Source organism: Nicotiana tomentosiformis, chromosome 7 (genome assembly GCF_000390325.3).
Source record: "Nicotiana tomentosiformis chromosome 7, ASM39032v3, whole genome shotgun sequence".
In the NCBI taxonomy this organism is placed as follows: domain Eukaryota; kingdom Viridiplantae; phylum Streptophyta; class Magnoliopsida; order Solanales; family Solanaceae; genus Nicotiana; species Nicotiana tomentosiformis.
In genome coordinates this window covers 12,862,924-12,885,036 of record NC_090818.1, presented here as the reverse complement: position 1 = coordinate 12,885,036, position 22,113 = coordinate 12,862,924, and the positions used below count along the sequence as shown (strand labels likewise).

Genomic DNA, 22,113 nt, shown 5'->3' with positions numbered 1-22,113 from the left:
GACTTTCATTCAGTTAGCTCAGTATTTATACTATGAATCTTAAAAGTCTCATTCTTTACATAATCAAAGCTGCTGAAGATCCTTCAAAAGAACATGTTCAAACTTCATAGGCAGAGTGATGAGGGAGATTATTTTTTTTTTCTTATTAAACGAAGTGCAATAGCTACACAGCATTGATCAATAGGCTCTACAGATTTCTACCTGGGACCTTGCTACCCAATGCCCACAAAAAATAGAAGAAATTCAGGTTACAAAAATTAGCTTGTGATGGATCATGTGTGAATAAAATGATACTAGAAACCCATTCTGAGACTTTGATCTATCATGTTAACTGCAAAAAGAGAACTAAGCTTTTCCCTGGAGTTATTTTCACACTTGCTACGTAGGTGGAAAGAATCGATTGAGATTGAATGGCAATGTATAGAACTCTTCATTTCGGTTATCACCTCTGAAAGTTCTGAACTTCACCCACCATGGCATACCCCTGTCTTTCTTTGCTTTCTCCACTTCCAATGTGTTGTCAAGAAACACCGCAACTATTAACCCCACCATTGGAGGCGACGTGAATATGGTGTTTACGATTGCATTGAACTGCAAAGCGAAACACCAAAACAGTTTTCAGATCTTAAAACACATTAAAATTATGCTTCCAAAGACAGTATTAATGCAACATATAACGATGACTTGATTCGGACAATAATGTAATCCATCAATAATCCTAACCAGTTGCAACAACAACATATCCAATATATTTCCAATGTGGGGTCTGGGGAGGGTAATGTGTACACAGACCTTACCACTACCTCACGGAGGTAGAGAGGCTGTTTCCGATATACTCTCGGCTCAAGAGAATCCTAACCAGTTACATTTAACTTTTTTAGGTCTATTAACCAGTTACTCTATGCTTTCATCAAGTTAGTCTATTACAAATCATGTATAACACATATGGAGTAACGATAAACATTAAGTTACGACAACTAGACAAGAGTACAAACAGTTTCAAATTACTACTATAACTGAAGTTGCATATAATTCCAACAGTACTTACCCATCCTGCGTTGGTGTTAACAAGACCATGACGAGCTGGATACCAATATTCATTGAAAAATTGTGGTATTGATATCCCAAGGAAAAGTGAAAGACCTGTTATTATGAGATTCCTCATACAATTCAAATTTGTGAATTGAAGAAATGATAATCCAACTGAGCCTGCAAAGGAGAAATCAACCTTACTATCTGGAGAAAGTCATAAACTAATTTGATGTTATCTGAAAATAATCGCATACCTACAAGGCCAAACAGAACACAGTATAGTGCAGCATATATTGGGAAAGGTATTGATGCAAAAACAGCACCAAATTTCCCTGCATAAAACAGAAAAATATAAGTTGGAAAAATAAAGGAATATGTACAGTGATTGGCTGACAGATAGACCATGTGTGCATATGCTAACCAAGCATAGAGAAGAATATCATAAAACCAGCAGAAATCTGAACAACTCTTCGACTTCCAACTCGAGTCAATCCAAGAAGTCCCACATTTTCCCTGAATGAAGCGCCATAATTACGTGTTACCTATATATCATCTGAAAGTACAGAGAACAGAGAGCTACATTGTATTGCCTGAATTCTTACACAGAAACAGTGGAACCAGTGCCTGTTCCGAAAAGCCCATCAAGCAAAATGCCTATTCCCTGCAAAAAGAAAATTAGAACAATAAAATGTTTTAGGAGAAATGAATTTGGTCAAACTAACTCCTACTATAGTATGAAAGGAATGGTAAAGACTAAAGAGAGTCTGTTCGTTACAGTTATGACGTTATCTTTAAGGTGACGAAAATATTAAGAATAAGACAATATCTACAAGTAGTCGTTTTCATTCTCCTCAAACGAGTATTTTCTTTATACACAATAAAGAAAAATTTTGTGTGCTCTATCCAGATATGAGGGGCATCCTGTTTAAATTTGGTAAGAAAACCTCACCTGCCATCCAATGCCACGGCTTAGTACATAGGCAGGAGGTGGAGTGGCAATTGCCAGACGAGAAGCTGCCATATAAGCTCCGGTTGACTGCACACAGTGTTTGAGTCAGAATATAGTCTTTTCCATAAGCCACTAAAAGTGTATCTTCATCAAGCCAAAATAATTACTTAGACAAAAGCCATTGTATAGCAATAATCTTCGTAATTTAATTAAAGAAAGCTTCAAAGAAACACTCAACGGTAGGACAAATTTGGCTAAGTACTGATAGATCATTTCAACAACCAAGTATGGCTCAACCCCAAACCAGCTTGTAAAATAGCCCCGTCAACTGAATCATTTCAGTTCAATTTGCAAAATGAAAGAAGAAAAGAAACAGGACACGCAAGTACCTCAACCATTGACACAAGAACTGCAGACATCATAGCAAAAGAATGCCCTGCTGCAAAAGTAGGAGGACCCCACTGCAAAGGATATGGGAACATGAACCTGAAATTATATTCCAAATGAAAGTTTAAAACCATTGGCTTAAATCAGCAACGGTATCTAAGAGAAGCCAAGCATTAAACGCACCATGGAGCAGTGGAAATGAGATTTGCTCTATCAGTGCGGCAACTATGTTGAGTTTTATTAGATTTGTCTCGGTAAGCCCCACTAGCCGTCAGAATAATTGAATATATCCAGATAATTGTAACACAAATCAAAACAGGAAACCGCTCGAAAATTGGAAAATCCCTCAGTGGTTTAACATTCTTTAGATACTGCAAAAACATAAGTGGAGTAAACTCGAGAGCATGGGAGAGAAATGTTCAACCATTTTAAAGCACCACTTACTTGTGATAAGCCAATAACCAACAACAGCATTGGAAGCCCAATTTCAATGCAATTCCCTAGCTGCAAATATGGGGAAATAGTTCATTATAAGAGCGGAAAAGATGATTGAGCTTACCCCTTGTTTTAAAAGGAATTAGTGAGCATAATAAGTTAGCATATTATTATCCAACAATCTAAAACTGGAGACAAGAGGCAGATTTTCTAGAAACAATTGCACATAATTTGTGTGGAATTAAAGACTCAGAGCCAATTTTAAACCAGACTCAGAGCCCGTTAGCATGCCATAATAAGAAAAGAGGGGCAGAATAACCTATAAACAAGTGAAAAGCTCCATGTCGGATTGAAATCTGGAAATTTTACTCAAGCGCAGGCAAAATAAAGAGAAAAGCCACATAGAGCTTCAGAAAGCTTCAAGCCGAGTACCCAGTTATGGCGAGAAAAAATTAACAAATTTTGACAAGAAACAAACAAATGTTAGAATTCAAGATAAATGTCCAACATTAGCAACAAATACTTACTGCAGGAAATCCTCGCTGAAATAGGCCCAAACCAACTAATCCCACAACGGGTGCCATCCCAAGGGGACTGAAGAAGCTGTAAACAAGCAGCAAGACAGTCAAGAATATGGCCATGTACTGACTCTGACTTACTGAACAATAAACTACCGATATCATACCGTGAGAAAAGCCCCCAAACTTGGCTGTATCCCAAAATAATTTGAATGCTAGCTGCAACAATTAAAGCTCCTTGAATAGCTCGCATCGTATGTACAAATCTCTGCAGTACAGTTTAGATCCTCAAACCTCTTCTTTTTACATAAAATTAAGGGTTCATCACGAAAAAGAAAGTAAAGATCAATTTGGTAATATCTCAAATGATCAAGTTTATAAAACCAAGGCAGCGTAAGCTACAAAATTTCAGCTTTCAATGAGTCTATTGATCATTGGAGCAAAATGGATAGAGGAATGACTGAGATTGGAAGACTTACTACATGTGGCTCACTAATTCGTTGAAGATGTGAGTCGCTAATTATATAGACGATAGGAACAACATATGCAAATGAACCTCCAACAACAGCTGGCAACCTAGTTCCAAACAATGCTTGGAGAAGAGTATTTATTCCAGCCACAAAGAGAAGAGTTTGTATAACCCTCGCCTTATCACCCTGGAAAGAGAAATAACAGATTTTTTTATCAGCAAACGAGCTTGAGATTCACTGTTTTCCGCTAATGCAATGATATCTTTTTTTTTCCTATGCTGCACGGGGAATGTGAGATGTATAATCTGATAACTAGAGAATCAGCTTACATCTGATCCGCCCATTAAGGGTACAAGCCACGAGGGGATCATCACACTTGTGCCAAGCATTAATATGTAATTTTGAAAGGCTAACAAGACAGTTTCAGCTGCAGATAAGAAAAATCAGCTTTAGTAAGTATACGAAAGTGATAGAGTGACAATGCTTCATACTGTTGTAGTCTTAAGTTTAGCTCATCGGTACTGTTCAAGAAGGGAAAAAGATTAGATAACTTCGCCAACTTATAAAAGATTTCGAACTTCTTTTTCCCACCAATAGTTTCTCCAGCTTTACTTAATTACACACAGAATCAGCACAAGAAATTATATATTCTTTGTGGCAATGATTGAATCATCCAACAACTCCACAAGATGAAATGGCTCTAACACAGTAGTATCCTTCTAGAAACTGGCTGTTAAGAGATTAACTGGCCAGAGATTTTCATCAGGCATTAGAAATCCCAATACTAACTAAGCCATCCTTGAATTGGACTGCATTAGAACAAGGCTTAAAACTGAAATACCAGGTTGAAGAATTTGTGCCCTCATTTCCAGCTTAAATTCATAATGGATGAACTAGCCCAGAATTTTCTAAGCACCTCACTTATCTCATTCCCAGTCAACAACGCAAATGAGATGTTCAAAAGCAGTATAATATGGATGTCCTCAAATGCAGCATAGAACCAATAATACTGAAATTCGGAGACTCCATTCTCTGCATTTATATTTCTCTCATTATCAGTTGTCCTTATTGGTATTCATTCAATTTTGTTTCACTAACATTCTTAGGTTACTCCATATATAGTTCCGATATGGAGATGCGGGCTATTTCCAAGAAGTGCATTGTTGTTGGATACTTGAAAAACTCCTTTTTTTTTCATTTTCTTTGGGAAATTACCTGAAATCGATATTACTTAAGGAAAGAGAAGCCTTAATATTGGATGGTTAAGAAATGCTATGAAAATGAACTCTTCTGTCAACCCCAAAAGCTCAAGATTGAGCAAGGTTGCAGCCATAACAAGAATTAGATGTCAAAGTTACAATCTTTCATACAAATCAGAAAGCAGCAGAAGAAGAAAATATCAATAGCTAACCAACATTCTCAGTCCCCCCATTTTGAACCATCAAACAGTAGGTAAAGACAATTAAAAATAGCATCTTTAAGGCACACCAAACACAGAACCCCAAAGAAATGTAGCAAAAGTTGCCAACTTTCAAAATATGAAACTTTTTTCATCAACTCAAAATGGACCCTCTAGTCCACTCCTAGAAGGCCCCAAAAAAAAGGAAAGAGAGAGAAAAGGAAAAAAAAAAGAAAAAAAAAAGAATGTCCCAAGCATTGATTTTCACATTCCCATACGCCTCATCCAACCCACAGAAAAAAAAAACTCAAATCAATGAAGACATAAACCTACACACAAACACACTCTTCAGTGCATCATTGAATGAGAGAAAACCAACCCAACAAAATAAAAGATGAATAAGTAATAAACATAAAGGAATATCCTTTCTCCTTCACTTCTCTCAAACATTGAACAGTGTCAGTAAATGCCATAGCCACATAGCCTATTATAGCTAATAAATGAGCCTCCCACTTCATCCCCATGAACCAATACTTGTAGTAATATCATAACTGCAACTCTTTAACATAGAAGTTTCAAGCTTTACACACACAAACACACACTAAGAGTGTGAAAAAGAGAGGGAGAGAGAGAGAGAGAGAGAGAGAGAGAGAGAGGTGTACGCCAAGGAGGATTGGAGTCAATGCAATACTCAAGGTCTTGAAGTTGTTCCATGGGAGGATGTGCAATGTCAGCCATTGCTATTTGGGTGGCGAACCTTCAATTTTTCCTTCAAACAGAATCAAAAGAAGAATAACATAGAGATGAAAGAATATTAATACTCACTCAAAAGAAGAAAAAAAAAGAGAGAGAAAAGAGAGAATATTTGTGAGGGGGGAGAGCATATAAGGAAGAAAGTAGAGAACTAAGCACAAAGTAAAGCACCAGCCAGCAGCAACAGCACTACTACTATACCCCCCCCCCCCTTCCCGACACCACCAGTTGAAAAAAGAACATAAAATAAGTTTAGCAAGAATTTACAAGGAATAATTGTTCCTTCTCTTCACTCTTCCTCAGTAAACTATTCAAAAAAAAGAATAACTCAAGAATATTATATTATCAGATAGAGTAATATTTTCTGTAAAGAAGTAGTATTGAAAGATATCTGTTAGACAACTTGTTACGGCTACTTTTACTAACCTGAAACCTCAGTAAACAAAACTAACCTGTCGACAGAACTTCTTTAGTCTAATTTTTTGAAAGTTTGTACTTTGTTTTACCAATGAAAAAGGCCCTGATTCTTGGTTTTATTGCAGATATGCCATTGTTATTGAGTCCACATGTTCAACTGGGAGAGTCCAAACTCAAAATGGAATGGTAACTTTCATCTTAAACTACTCAGATCAGTGCTGCTCTCTGTCTGTTCAAATGAGGTCCAATTTTAAATTTTAAATGAAGAACAGAAGAAGAGGTAAATTCTGTTGGAGGAAACTATTCATGTAATCTCCTGAGTTATACCACAACTAGGACTCTTTGAATAATTTGGTTAGCTTGTTAAATTCGTTAGAAATATTTAATGCTTATGTTTAAGTAGTTTTACTTGGGACATTCAAGTGTCAGCTTAAAGTATTATTCCTGCTAGAATACTACTCTATCTGTCCTATAAACACTCTTATTTTTCCTATTAAATTATGATACTGTGATAGATTTGAAACATTAAATACTAAATGTACTTTATATGGTATTTTATTTACATTTTTTTTTGGGTCAGAATTTATTTACATTTAGTTTGTATGTCAAAAAAAATTTCGACCATTCTTAAAATGAAAATTCGTCAAATATCATCATATAAGATACGACAAAATAAATACTATTCCCCTTGTTCTAATTTAGTAATTTATATTGCGATTTTTGATTCGGCATGTAACTTAAAAAAAAAATAAGACTTTTGAAACTTGTGATCTCAAACAAGTCATAGATATTTATGTGATTGTAAATTAGTTTATTATGGGTAATATAAAATTTTAAAGTTAAATTATTTATAAATAAGATAGTATGACATCTCTTAGGAGCAGACTAAAAAAGAAAGTATGACACATAAATTGGGACAAATGGAGTATTTGTTTTGTTTCTTAAGCATGATCCAAAAAGAATGTGTTGACTAAAAATATGAAATGTATTAAATTGTTATTTTGAAATGAAAAATAAAGAACATTGGTATATTTTTTTATCTACTTTTCAATGGTCATGTATTATTTGTCTTACTTTTTGGATGTGCATTTTTGGTGACTTTTATTGTTAAAGTTTTTCCTATTATATAGGGGAGGGGAAGATGAAGGAGAGGGAAATATGAATAGTAAGAATTGAAACACACCATTCAAACAATTAATTATTTAGGGGATTGGTATTGTTTAGCTGGAAGGACAATTATTTTGTGGGAAAATAAAGGAAGCAATGTTATAAGAGAAATCAAATTATGTTGGATGTCTACTCTTTTTCCATGATCTTCTCAAATGCTTAATGACATATTCAATGATATATTTCTATGCTTAATGACATATTCGATGACACATTTTTATTCACTTTTCATGCACATATAAAGGCCTTATAATAAATAGAAAAAATACACAATTGAAGAAGAAATAAGAATCTCTCTTCCTCTCTTTCTCTCTATATCTCTTAGCTTGTTTTTCCTTGTTCGATATTGTTATTTTGAGTTATATTTATAACACGTTATTAGCACGATTGTCACCTTCATTTTCACAATCACATCCTAGTTGTGTTCGATTCTCCTTCAGGTATATCACTATATATTCTTTTAGTTTATGGTAATATATATGCACCAATATGCTATTTATTAACAAATTCATATACTGTTAAGCATTTATTTTAGTTGATCATGTTATTGAAGTTCTCTTACCTTGCTTATTGTTAAAGAAAATATAAGATATAGATCTTAAGTGTGTTAAACTAACAAAAATAATTTAATAAATATGTGTGGACTTGCGTAGAGCAAAACTTATCTCCAAGACATTCTACAAAAATAAAATAGTGATAACCAAGGTGACAAAGTAATTATTGTACATACTTATTTAAATTACTTTACAATTGGTGGAAAGTAATATTTGAATACATTCACTCTTATCACCGTATATGGTTATTCCTCTAATCCACGTTTATAATAAATTACTTTTCTTTTACCATACTAAATATATCTGTTTGTGTTTATTCATATACTCCATAATTCTTGTTTATTTGACATATATATTATATGTTACTTTTTATACTACATGTTTGAAGTGATCAACTTCTTAATTAGTTGTCTGGTTTATTTTTACAAGTATATTTTCATTGAAAATTATTTTTATTTGTTCTAACCCATTTACTTTTGTGATTGGTTTTAATATGTCAAACTTGTCAAAACTTGAATTCGTGGCACTACACATTACCAGGAAGAATTATTTATCATAGGTCCTTGATGCTGAAATTCACCTTGACGCTAAAGTTCTTGGAAATACTATTATACAAGAAAATGAAGCATCAAATCAGGATAAAGCGAAAGCCATGATTTTCCTTCGTCATCATCTACATGAAGGGTTAAAAACTGAATACTTAATTGTAAAAGATCCACTTGAGTTATGGATTAATTTGAAGGATCGATATGACCACCTAAAACTTACAGTATTACCGAAAGCTCGGTATGAATGGATACATTTAAGGTTGCAAGACTTTAAAATCGTAAGTGAGTATAATTCGGCTATCTTTAAAGTAATTCTCTATTAAAATTATGTGGAGACACTATCACAGATGAGGACTTATTAGAAAAAATATTTTCTATTTTTCACGCTTCAAATGTAGTGTTACGACAGCAATACCGTGAAAAGAATTTTAAGAAATATTCTGAGTTAATCACATGCCTACTTGTGGCAGAACAGAATAATACTCTATTAATGAAAAATCATGAAGCCCGTCCCACTGGGTCAGCACCATTCCCGAAGGTGAATGCTGTAGCAGCATATGATAAGTCTGAAAGAAAATAAAATAATTATCGTGGTCGTGGACATAGTCGTAGATGTGGACATAGCAGGGGACGAAACAATTATCATCCTTATGGTAGAAATAAATAGGAGAACAATAAGGGTTCTCAAATTAATCCTTCAAAAGGTAAAATTAGTATGTGTCACCGATGTGGTATGAAAGGCCATTGGGCACGCATTTGTCGTACGCCAGATTTTTTTGTCAAACTTTATCAAGCCTCCCTTAGAAAGAAAGAAAATAATGTGGAGGCACACTTGACCTTTCAAAATAATGATGATGAAGCAGGTCCCTCAAACAAATATAATTCTGAGGCACATCTTGCATATAAAGATGATGATTTTGAAGGCCTGGCAAATATTACTCATTTAGAAGCTGGAGACTTCTTTGATGATATTGACTGAAAAACTAATCATCTTACTGGGAATGAAGCTATAATAAAAGTTGTCATTTTGTTATGTTTGCAACTAGTTTATTTTTCTTAAGTGTATTTTCCTAATGTATCATGTGTTGCTAGTTTCTACATTCCTAATGTATTTCTTAATATATATTTTATTTGTCTTTCATATTTCTTATAATGTACTTTTTGATTTTTTTTATGAAGAATATAAAAATTTTCCGGTCTTCAGTTGGACTCAAGATTAATAAAGATGATATATGTCTTCTGGATAGTGCTACAACACACACTATTTTAAGAGATAAGAGATATTTCTCTTATTTGGTAATGAAAGAAGACAATGTTAATACAATATTCGGTAGTACAAAATTAATTGAAGGTTCTGGAAAAGCCAATTTATTACTAAAAGGAGAAACAAATTTGGCTATTGATGAAGCACTATATTGTAGTAAGTCTCAAAGAAACTTATTAAGTTTCAAAGATATTCGCCAAAATGGCTACCATATTGAGACTACAAATGATGAAAAGATTGAATATCTTTATATTACTACAATAATGTCTGGTATGAAATATGTGCTTGAAATGTTACCTGCTCTTTCCTCCGGCTTATACTACACAAGTATTAGCAAGATTGAAACGCATGCCATAGTAAATGAAAAGTTTACTAATCAAGATAATTTTATTACTTGGCATGACCGATTTGGTCATCCTGGTTCTACTATGAAGCGTAAAATAATTGAGAATTCAAATGGACATTCAATGAAGAACCATAAGATTCTTCAATTTAAAGAATTATCTTGTGCTGCATGTTTTCAAGGCAAATTAATTATTAGACCATCAGCTATTAAAGTTAGGATGGAATCCCCTACATTTCTGGAACGTATACAGGGTGATATATATGGGCTCATTCACCTTCCATGTGGACCATTCAGATATTATATGGTTTTGGTAGATGTATCTACAAGATGGTCACATGTGTGCTTACTATCAACTCGCAATATGGCACTTGCGAGATTGTTGGCTCAAATAATAAAGCTAAGAGCACAATTTCCAGATTATGCAATTAAGACAATTCGTCTTGATAATGCTGGTGAGTTTACATCCCAAGCCTTTAATGATTATTGTATATCAACTGGGATAACAATTGAGCATCCGGTTGCTCATGTTCATACACAAAATGGTCTAGCCGAATCATTGATCAAACGCCTCCAATTAATTGCTAGACCAATGCTTATGAGAACAAAACTTCCCATTTCAATATGGGGTCATGCTATTTTACATGCAGCAACACTTGTGCGGATAAGACCCACAAGTTATCATAAAGTCTCCCCATTGCAATTGGCTTTTGGTCAGAAGCCAAATATTTCTCATCTTAGAATCTTTGGTTGTGCGATATATGTTCCAATTGCTCCACCACAACGCACAAAGATGGGTCCCCAAAGAAGGTTGGGAGTATATGTTGAGTATGAATCTCCTTCTATTATAAAATATCTGAAACTTATGACTAGAGATTTATTTACAACAAAATTTTCTGATTGTCATTTTAATGAATCAGTATACCTAATATTAGGGGGAGAAAATAAGCAGCTGAGAAAGGAGATAGATTGGAATGTATTATCACTATCTCATTTAGATCCTCGAACAAATCAATATGAACAAGAGTTCAAAAGATAATTCATTTGCAAAATATTGTAAATCAACTGCCAGATGCATTCACTGACCTACCAAGGGTGACTAAGTTACATATTCCAGCTGCTAATGCTCCAATTCGAGTGGATATTTCGGTAGGACAATTAATTAAAGTAAATGATTTTAAACTACGCTTGAAACGTGGTAGACCTATCGGTTCTAAGGATAAAAATCCTCGAAAAAGAAAAGGAGCAAATAATCAAAGTGATCATAATACGGAGGTAGTGACTCAAGAAGAGCACAAAGACATAACAAATGATAAAACCTCAAGGGAGGTTCAGGTACCTGAAAATGATAAGAATAGAGAGATCTCAATAAGTTATGTCTTAACGGGAAAAAGATGGAACCGGAATAATATTGTTATCGATAACGTTTTTGCTTATAATATCGCTATTGAAATAATGCAACAAGATGAGGATCTTGAACCAAAATCTGTTGATGAATGTAGACAGAGAAATGATTGGCCAAAATAGGAAAATGCTATCCAGGCAGAATTAACTTCACTTGCGAAACGTGAAGTTTTTTAGTATGTAGTCCAAACACCAAATGGTGTTAAGCCTGTTGGCTATAAATGGATTTTTGTACGTAAAAGGAATGAGAAAAATGAGGTACAGAGATATAAGGCACGCCTTGTTGCATAAGGATTTTCACAAAGGCATGGTATCGATTATGAAGAGACGTATTCTCCTGTTATGGATGCTATAACATTCCGTTATCTCATTAGTTTTGTTGTCCATGAAAAGCTTGACATGCATTTAATGGATGTGGTTACAGCCTACCTTTACGGCTCACTTGATAATGAGATATACATGAAAATTCCCCAGGGATTTAAAATGCTTGACGAACATAATTCAAAGTCCCCGAAAATATTTTCAATCAAATTGCAAAGATCTTTGTATGGTCTAAAGCAATCAGGTAGAATGTGGTATAACCGCCTTAATGAGTATTTATTAAAGGAAGGTTATATAAATGATATTATTTGTCCATGTATTTTTATAAAAAAAATAACATCAGAGTTTGTTGTACTTGCTATATATGTTGATGACATAAACCTTATTGGAACTCCTATAGAACTCCAAAAGACAATTGATTATTTAAAGAAGAAATTTGAGATGAAAGATCTCGGAAAAATAAAATTGGTTTGTAAATTGAACATTTGGCAAACGGGACTTTTGTTCATCAATTTGCCTACATAGAAAAGGTATTGAAACAGTTTTACATGGATGGAGCACATCCATTAACTACTCCGATGATTGTTCGATCACTTGATGTGAATAAGGGCCCGTTATGACCTCAAGAAAAGAATGAAGAACTTCTTGGTCCCGAAGTACCATATCTTAGTGCAATTGGTGCACTTATGTATCTTGCTAACACTACAAGGCCTGACATAACTTTTTCAGTTAATGTCTTAGCAAGATATAGCTATGCTCCTACAATGAGACATTGGAATGGAATCAAACATATATTGCGGTATCTAAAAGGGACTATCGATATGGGGTTATTTTATGGCAATGATTGCAGTCCCGGTCTTGTTGGTTATGCCGATGCTGGGTATTTATCTGACCCACATAAGGCTGGATCTCAAACAGGCTATGTGTTTACATATGGAGGCACTGCCATATCTTGGCGATCGACTAAGCAATCAATAGTGGCTACTTCATCTAATCATGCTGAGATAATTGCTATTCATGAAGCAAGTCGAGAATATGTATGGTTGAGATATATAATACACCTTATTCGAGACAAGTGTGGTTTAAAGTGTGATAAATTACCCACAATTTTGTATGAAGATAATGCAGCATGCATAGCCTAATTGAAAGGAGGATTCATAAAAGGGGATAGGACAAAGCACATTTCACCAAAATTATTTTTCACACATGATCTTCAAAAAAATGGTGATATCAATGTGCAACAGATCCGTTCAAGTGATAATATGGCTGATTTGTTCACCAAATCTCTACCGACATCAACCTTTAAGGAACTAGTGTACAAGATTGGGATGCGAAAGCTCAAGGATGTGAATTGATGCTCTCATCAGGGGGGAGTTAATACGCGTTGTACTTTTTTTCCCTTACAAGATTTTGTCCCACTAGGTTTTCTTTGCAAGATTTTTAACGAGGCAACCAAAAGGCGTATTTCTAAACATGTGTACTCTTTTTCCTTCACTATGATTTTTTTTTTTTCAATAGGATTTTTTTCTAATAAGGTTTTAGCGAGGCACATTATCTATGGACATCCAAGGGGGAGTGTTATAAGAGAAATCAAATTATGTTGGATGTCCACTCTTCCTCCATGATCTTCTCAAATGCTTAATGACATATTCAATGACATATTTCTATGCTTAATGACATATTCAATGACATATTTTTATTCACTTTTCATGCCTATATAAAGGTCTTGTAATAGATAGGAAAAACACACAATTGAAAAAGAAATAAGAGTCTCTCTTCTTCTCTTTCTCTCTATATCTTTTAGCTTATTTTTCCTTGTTCGATATTGTTATTTCGAGTTATATTTATAACAGGCAAAAGGATATATAAGAATACAAAAAATGGTGGTGAAGTGGACTACACAAGGAAAATAGTAATTTATATTGCATTTAAAACAAGCATCCCCACATTAAGTTATCTTCTTATGCTTTTGGTAGTTATCATCTTAATGAATACGGACAATCATTATTCAAACTTCTTGGTTTTTGTGTGTCGAATTGGATAAAAAGTTGACCACATAAAATTATGAAATGGTTTTGGTGTAGATCTTTCAACTTGTATATAATCTAAGTATTTTTTACTATACTTTCAGATACTGAAAATCTTCTTAAATATATATTAGTAGAAAATGATTTAATCATTCTTTGATATCAGTTATTTTTTTTAAACTATGTGATGTGCGGAATTAATTGTCCGACTAAGTTGAATTGTATAGGATCTATTTAGGGTGAAATATTTTCTATCAAAATATTTTTTATTTATGTTGTTGAATCCGGTTAAGGGTGAACGAATCACATCCATCCACCACATTATTTGATGGTTTGTTTTAAATTATTGCCATACAATTATCTTAATTGTTTGGTGTTTTTTTTTCCTACTCAACCAACATATAGACACTCTCGTCTAACCTTAACACAAAAAATTCATTGAATTACCAATCCAGGTCTCATCTTGCACATTATACTATTGATATAAGATATACTACTAACTTTAATACCCAAAATAAATGTGAAAAGGTTAATACAAAAATAATTTTAATGTATAGTATTTTTGGCCATACTAAACATATTCGAATATGAAATAATCTGGACATTCAAATTGAGAAAACTGCATACCCCACCAGAATCAATGTCGAGATATCATTTATTTGAAAATTCAATATATAGCTGTTTGAGGGGATTACATAGCCTTTACCAATTCAGAAAAAAGGACAATTTTATACCAAAAATTAACTAAATCATCATAACCTTAAACCTGATAGTGCTCTACAATTTAAGACATTACACTTTTTTTTGCTTTTGGTCCACCAAATATGATTCTCTTCATTTCCCTACACAAAGTTGGAAATCATTGCCCCTCATTATCATTCTATCTACACAAATATTTTCCCTAACACCTTTTTTCTTTAGACTATTCTAAAAATTTCCATTCACTTTTTTTTAAATCTTTTTAGGGGTCGTTCGGAATGTATAAAAATAGTATTGAATAAAGTGTATTAGTAATGTAAGAATTAATTAATGCAAACATTAGTTATGCAGAAAGTATTTTTTATCCACTATTTGGTGTGGTGTATTAAAAATTAAAATGTATTACATAATTTTAAGAAACTTAGTTGCTTACAAAAATGTCTTCCATATTCTTTAGTTTTACGGGACTTTAAGGACAATTTTATCTTTAACCATGCTAATGCATATATTAATAGTTGTGGTATTGCTAATATCATGATTTACAATGTATTAGTTATACCTAGAATAATACCAAATAGGTTTTATAACTAATACTTGCATTAGTAATACATATATTGAAAAATTATACCAAATAAGAGATTAGTAATACCGAAATTAATGCATACATTATTTTCTCTAATTCATCCTACCAAACGACCATTATAGTTGTAGATAGACTTGTACACAACTGTTCTATTGCCAATTGCGCAAACAAGCCATAAGAAAAGTTGTGCTACTTCATTTATGAAAGTATATTTATTTAAAAGCTCTTAATATATTATTTTATTTTACAATAATAATAATAATAATAATAATAATAATAATAATAATTACGTTTCAGGTTGTGATATTTGGTTTTCAGGGCATCAGCTAATATCAGAAGGTTAGAAGCGTGTAGTTAGGAGAGGTAATGAGGTAGGTAAAGGGCAAGAAAAGTTGAAGAGACATTGATGTTAATTGATCCTAATTTTACTGCAAATTTCAGTTTGTAGTTGGTGGGGGATTTTAATGAGATGTACCCAACACAAAGTACTATACTGCTCTGCTTGCTCCTTGTCATCATTGTACATTTGTACTCCTACTGTTGAATGTCCTATGCTCTATGCTTACCTATGCTATTTTATTTTGAATATAACAATTTGTACCTATGAAGTATTAGAGGAATATACAGGAACATTAAAAATTGCACTTTACTCCCACAATTAAATAAATGGTGGAAACAGTTTTAACATATGTTTTCATGTTTTTCTCTTTTAATAAAAGGCGAACTTCTATATCAAGTGGTCCCAATAATTTATGTCAGTAAAGATAAAATAGGAATGATATAATTGAATAATTTTCAAATATGGAAATGTTGCTTTTTCGAATAGACTAAAAGGGAAATAATGGATGGAGTACTAGATTTACAACCCAGAATTGTTAGAATTATGTTAGCTTAATTCCTTTCTCTCTGTACGGTCTAAAGTAAAGTAAAAAATTATTGCCTCTACCAAATACTATTAAACAATGTCGAAAGACTGCTATATGTAACAGAAAATAATGTATATTCCGAAACTTTGTTTGAATGAATTTAAATCATTACTTAGTTGTGAAATATTTATACATTTTATTTGCTCAAATAGGTAAATAAAAAGTTATGACTAAATGAGGAGAACGGATCAAAGGAAAGAAGGATTTTTCTGAACAAATAGAAACAAGAAGATGCTGTTTTATTTTGCTTTATGTGGAGAAAAGCAAACTTTAAGTCCAGATTCCTAATACCTGGAAATTACAAGGACCCAAAATGACATACGATAGACAATTATTACACCAAAAAGTCAAGAATAATGGCTGGTTAACTTTCGGCTCTAAGCCTCCTAACCTTTTTTGGGATTGGAAATTGACCTATTTTTGCTCCATCAGTACTTTTATTAAACAATTTATATGTCAATTTTATACATTTAAGGGGCAAAAAGAATTTATTTTGACCATAAAATTTTCAAATGCAATAATTTTATTTTTAAAAAGGTGTGATTTATAGTGTGACTCTGTACGTTTATGCAGATGTTTTGACCCATACTTCGAAACTCACCATCTTTTTCTTGAACGTAGAGTATGCCCTCTAATAAAAGTGAGTGACTTTGAATTAGTTAAATTATAATAAATGTAAAGTAAGGTTACATAATCAAAATAAAAGGACAAATGTGTCAAGAAAATAACATATAAAGACTTAGAAGTGAAAATTGACATACAATGTCACGCTCTTATGGCTATTAGTGAAGATAGCAAATTATTCGTTTGAAGTTAATAAGATTATTCGTTTGAAGTTAATAAGACTAATATTACACATATCAAGAGAGAGACAAACTATGAATCTTTAGCTAATGAAAGCCGCATACATAAAGAAGATTTGCTAAAAGGAAAAAATACGATCATGAATATTGAGTTTTTGCTCCTGACATATTTGAACAATGTAAGCTTACGAAAGATTTTAATATTAATTTTAACATTTTCTAATATACCCAAAAAAGAAAAGACACAAAGGGAATAGAAAAACGGCAAAAATATAAAATTGGTTGGTCGACGAAAATTAGTTGTATTTGCTAACAAAAAAATGTATAAAAATATGTATATAATACTTATATATACAAAAAATACATATTTTATCGGCTATTATTTTTAGAAGTGGCTAAAAATATATATTTCCGGTAGAAAAATGAAGGACGATGGACCACATGATTAGCAAATATGGAAATCATTTAAATACTAACCCCAATATCAAGAATAAGGAATTTGGAATAACTTGTCTAACCTGATTACCTTCCAAACACCATCATCCAAGTGATCGCTTTTCAAGGTATTCCCCACACCCCACCCCAAATAAATTAATAGTCCACAACTTGTGACTAATCCTAATTCCAAGCTTTAATTACCTTCTGTACAGTAATATCTGAGTGGACTTTGTAATGTTGTTCAAGTTGATAAAATGATCACAACTTATAAATCGGTTATTTGGTTGACAGAATACACTTTTTGTAATAAAAATAAAAAAATTGACATCAATTTAACAGTATTTTTAAGCATTAAAACAAGAACAATGATTCAATGGTCAACCAAAGGACAAGAAATCATTGTAAATTTAGGGTGTGTTTGGTAGGAATGAAAATATTTTTCGAAAAATATTTTTTAATTTTCTATGTTTGGTTGACTTAAATGTTTTGGAAAATATTTTCTCCATTAACTCATTTTCTTCCAATTGGAGGAAAATGTTTTCATTCGTACCAAGGGAAGGGAAGACATTTTACGAAACTCGTTTTCAACCTTCCCCACCATATTCACCATCCCATCAACCCACTCCCACACTCCTACCTACCCACGTCACCCAACCCCCACCTAAATAAAAATATTATTAATAGTACTTTCTTTTCATTTTATAGATAGATTTTTTTTTTCATTTTAACAAATGAGTATTTTCTTTTCATGATATAAAAAAGTATTTTTTTTTATTTTAACAAAAAAAGTACTTTCTTTTCATGATTTAGAAAAAAATATTTTTCTTTCATTTCAACAAAATGAGTATTTTCTTTTCATGACGTAGAAAAAGTATTTTCTTTTATTTCAATAAAATGATTACTTTATTTTCATGTTGTAGAAAGAGTACTTTATTCAACCAAAAAAGTATTTTTTTTATAGTTATGGAGCATAAATGTTAAATTAACGTTATTTTGCGTAAAAAAAGTAAAACATCACATTAGTTCCTTTGCGTTTGTGTGAAATTTAGAAGAATAATTAAATTGTTGAAGAAACAGAGTCCTGAAAACATTGGATATTTGGAGGGGGAGGAAACATGGGGACTTAGGGGAAGTTTTTCACTCACCAACCAAACAAGAGAAAATAAGTGATAAAATCACACATTTTTCATGAAACAATAGAAGACATTCGTATTATGGACGTGAATTTAAATTAGTCGAAACAATAAATTATGAATGTAAATTAGAGAAAAACTATAAAATCCCAAAATATTAGATCGATTTAACGGGTTTGGTGGCTCTCGACTTTGTTGTCTTAGATTAAAAAAAATAATTTTAGGCTAGACAAAATCCAACAAATTAAGGGAAAATTCGCAAATTCTACCTCTCAAACACAAGAGTAGGTTTGTAAGAGATAAGAATGGAAATTGGATAGTAGGTTTCTGCAAAAGAATACCTTACACTACGAACATTTACACCGAAATTCTTCTATTAAAGTATGGTTTGGAAATTGCTATAAGAAATAGCCCAATGACACTCCAAATTAAAACAGATTGCATTGCAGGGAGATCATTAATATATCTTCAACTGAGAATAACATTACTCGGACATCATATTACTGATGATTGCAAGTAGAGACGGAGTCAAGATTTAAAACTTATGCGTTCAGGATTCTACTTCTTTTAAATTACTAGGTTATAACTTAATAATTTGCGCATATTTAGTGAATTTCTTAAGACAAATATATAGATTAGATCAAAACTACTGGGTTCGACTGAACCCGTAACCGAAGGTCTGGCTCCGCCCTTGATTGCAAGTGAATGAAATTGTAGGTGACGAGATACATGACCGGAGACAGACTCCATATATGCACTCATTTTTTGAACCCCCGTTAACTCTTCCTAGCGGTACCGGATTTCTTATGTTATTTCCTTTGGCATATAATTTATTCCCAGAAATGCCCCACAGTTTATGTATTCAGATTTAAATCTTTAGATATCATGACTTGGTTCAGTGGGTTATAGTTCATAGTTCAACTACATTAGATAACAAAATAAAGAGTATGCTTTAACTGTCTTGTCTTTTAGACAGAAACTCTTTCTAGACTAGAAAAAATCCAAACAAAATCAAGTAACTCGCAAGTTCTAGACCACGCTTTCTACTTCTCAAACACAAAAGAATAGGCTTTCAATTAAAAAATATAAGAAAAAGTAATAATTTGCAATTGGTTCAATATCACTGATGTATTTGCTAACAAAAGGTACAATTATATGTATTCCCAACCACGTCTATAAAATGTCCGTACCACTTCAAACTAACGTGATGCTCCTCGGTAAGATGACCAAGATATCGGCGAATATCACATTTGATTTAGAAAATAGTACTTAATATAATCACATAAAAATCAGTTACCATTTCTCCGATTCAACAATTTCATATTGAAGAGTTATTATGTAAGATGAGCTATATCTACATTCTATAATTTCCCGAGCTCCTACTTAGAATAATAGAACGATTCGAAAAAGACTCCATGATTCTGTAAGGACCATGACGAATAAATATAAAACTTGGCAAAAACTTTGATGTTCAATATCATTTAGACGTAATAAGTAGGGTGGAAAAAACAATTTTAAGAAAAAGAAATGAGTGTGTGAAAAGGAAGTTGAGAAAAAGGGAAGAAAAAGAAAAGGCTTGAAAAGGATTCGCACTTTTTAAGATTCTCGAAGGATAAGCAGAGGAAGGGTAATTTCTATCACCCAATTTTGTGAAGTATGGGATAAAGTCCCTTTGTCACGGGTTGTCGCAATTCATTTGTTGATGAATCTGCAAAGAGTAAAGGACACTGCACCTCCACTGTTAAATTTGAAAGAAGAAAAAAAGTTAGCACGTCCGTTTCATATTCTGAAAATAGAAAATCGGCTAATCGCTTGATGTTTTCATATTATAATTTGATTTTTATTGATATTGATGTCAAAACTCAACTTAAATCATTTAAACGTGACAAAATAGCATCGTACCCTCCAACTATAAGGCGATATTTTAGTCACCTCAACTATAATATGAGGAAAATTAGGTGTACAACCTAAAGTAAATTAGATTCGAAGTATTTAGTTTTGTTATGTTGTAACGGACATGAATGATATGGGAATGGCATGAAAGTTAGTATAGTGGCTCAGTCTGAAAACGGAATTACTAGTTTTTGACATTAAATTTCTTCTCAAATCCAATGTATATTTAACCTACTGAACTTTTATAACGCAATATGTGAGCATTTAACCAGTCTATAGAATGATTCTTGAAACTGAGATATTGCAGCCTGGATAGAGAACAATCAAATGTAGACATAATCTAATGAGGTCTAAAATGTCACAGTTTGTATATTTCTCATTGTTGTTCTATTTATTTGTTTATAAATTAAATTTGTTGTCACTGTTTCTATTCCTTTTCTTTGTGAACTGCATTGGGTTACATTATAAAATTAGAGTTCAGGGAAGTTACTCTGAAAAGAAAGCTAGTACATTATAAAAAGTAGAATGATGAAAAGTAGAACGATAAAAAGAAGCACAAAACACAAGTAGAATGATGGCTCATTCTCAAAAAGGAATTACTAAGTTTTTGACATTAAAAAGATTGATAGTTTCAGTTTACATATTGCTTTTATAAGGCTCCTTCTTCGAATGAAATTCAATGGTATACAGAGACCATGTTAGACCACGTCTTCAACCATACGATTCTAAGAACCCCTTCGATCAAAAGTTCAGAAGCCGAAAGCAAAACAAGCGAGTATTTAAACAGTCTGCCAAAAGATGGATTGATTCTTGAAGAGCCCTGGTTCGAGCCTTGGCGTAACTGGTAAAGTTACTGCTATGTGACCGTGACCAAGAGGTCACGGGTTCGAGCTGTAGAAACAACCTCTTGCAGAATTGTACGGGAAGGCTGCGTATAATAGACCCTTGTTATCCGGCCCTTCTCTGGACCCCGAGCATAGCGGGAGGCAGGGAGCGTAGTGCACCGGGCTGCCCTTTTTATTCTTGAAGAGCCCATTTCCGAAAAAATGTGATATTGCAGCCTGGCTAAAAAACATTTAAATGTAAACATAATCTTATGAGCTCTCAAGTGTCACTGTCTGTATATTTCTCACTGTTCTATTTATGTGTTTATATGTTTGATTTGTTATTATCAGTTCCTTTTTTTTGGCGAACTGCATTGAATTACATTGAAAAATTTGAGTTTGGAGAACCAACTCTCAAAAGAAAGCTTGTAGTACACCAAGTATATCCATAAGAAACAAGGAAGTACAAAATTCTGCTCTGCATTCAACCAACTAAGATATCAGGGAGAAGACACAAAAAGGTTGAAAAGGACAAGAAAACACATTCTGAAATCAAATCAACTTAAGTTATTAAGGGAGATATTATGACCCCACCACCTAAAAGAAATCTCAGTGCAAAATCCTTAAAAGCTTTAATTATAGTGGTCTTAATATATAGTACTCCCAGAGAAAAAAGTATTTTGGCAACACCAACTATTGCTCTAGACAATCATAAGCTGAAGTTGAACATAAGTTACAGAATTCAAGATGGAGAGTAGTGCATTACTACAACTCAGAAAAGAAACAAAAAGAATGCATCATTTTCTCCATTAAAGTTACCCTCCTT

General features: G+C 32.9%; 2 protein-coding genes across 3 annotated transcripts; one reads left to right on the top strand and one right to left on the bottom strand.

The window, feature by feature from the left end:
• Nucleotides 1-119: 119 nt before the first annotated feature.
• Nucleotides 120-6,063, bottom strand: LOC104089257 (nucleobase-ascorbate transporter 1). 2 transcript variants are annotated; one of them, XM_009594108.4, is made up of 14 exons: nt 5,853-6,063; nt 4,121-4,218; nt 3,801-3,977; nt 3,489-3,589; nt 3,331-3,406; nt 2,813-2,872; nt 2,552-2,739; nt 2,371-2,467; nt 1,982-2,068; nt 1,635-1,693; nt 1,454-1,545; nt 1,287-1,364; nt 1,049-1,209; nt 120-591 (listed from the first exon to the last, which is right to left on the bottom strand). In XM_009594108.4, the coding sequence occupies exons 1-14, from the start codon at nt 5,926-5,928 to the stop codon at nt 379-381; spliced, it is 1,563 nt and encodes a 520-aa protein (XP_009592403.1). In that variant the 5' UTR covers nt 5,929-6,063; the 3' UTR covers nt 120-378. The 2 variants fall into 2 exon arrangements, 1 of the variants encoding a protein (XP_009592403.1); XR_001967913.3 differs by having other exon boundaries at nt 452-591; nt 1,291-1,364.
• Nucleotides 6,064-12,782: 6,719 nt separating this feature from the next.
• LOC138895259 (secreted RxLR effector protein 161-like) lies at nt 12,783-13,316 on the top strand. Its single transcript, XM_070179931.1, has 2 exons — nt 12,783-12,998; nt 13,206-13,316. Exons 1-2 carry the CDS (start codon nt 12,783-12,785, stop codon nt 13,314-13,316), a joined length of 327 nt encoding a protein of 108 aa, XP_070036032.1.
• Nucleotides 13,317-22,113: the final 8,797 nt, after the last annotated feature.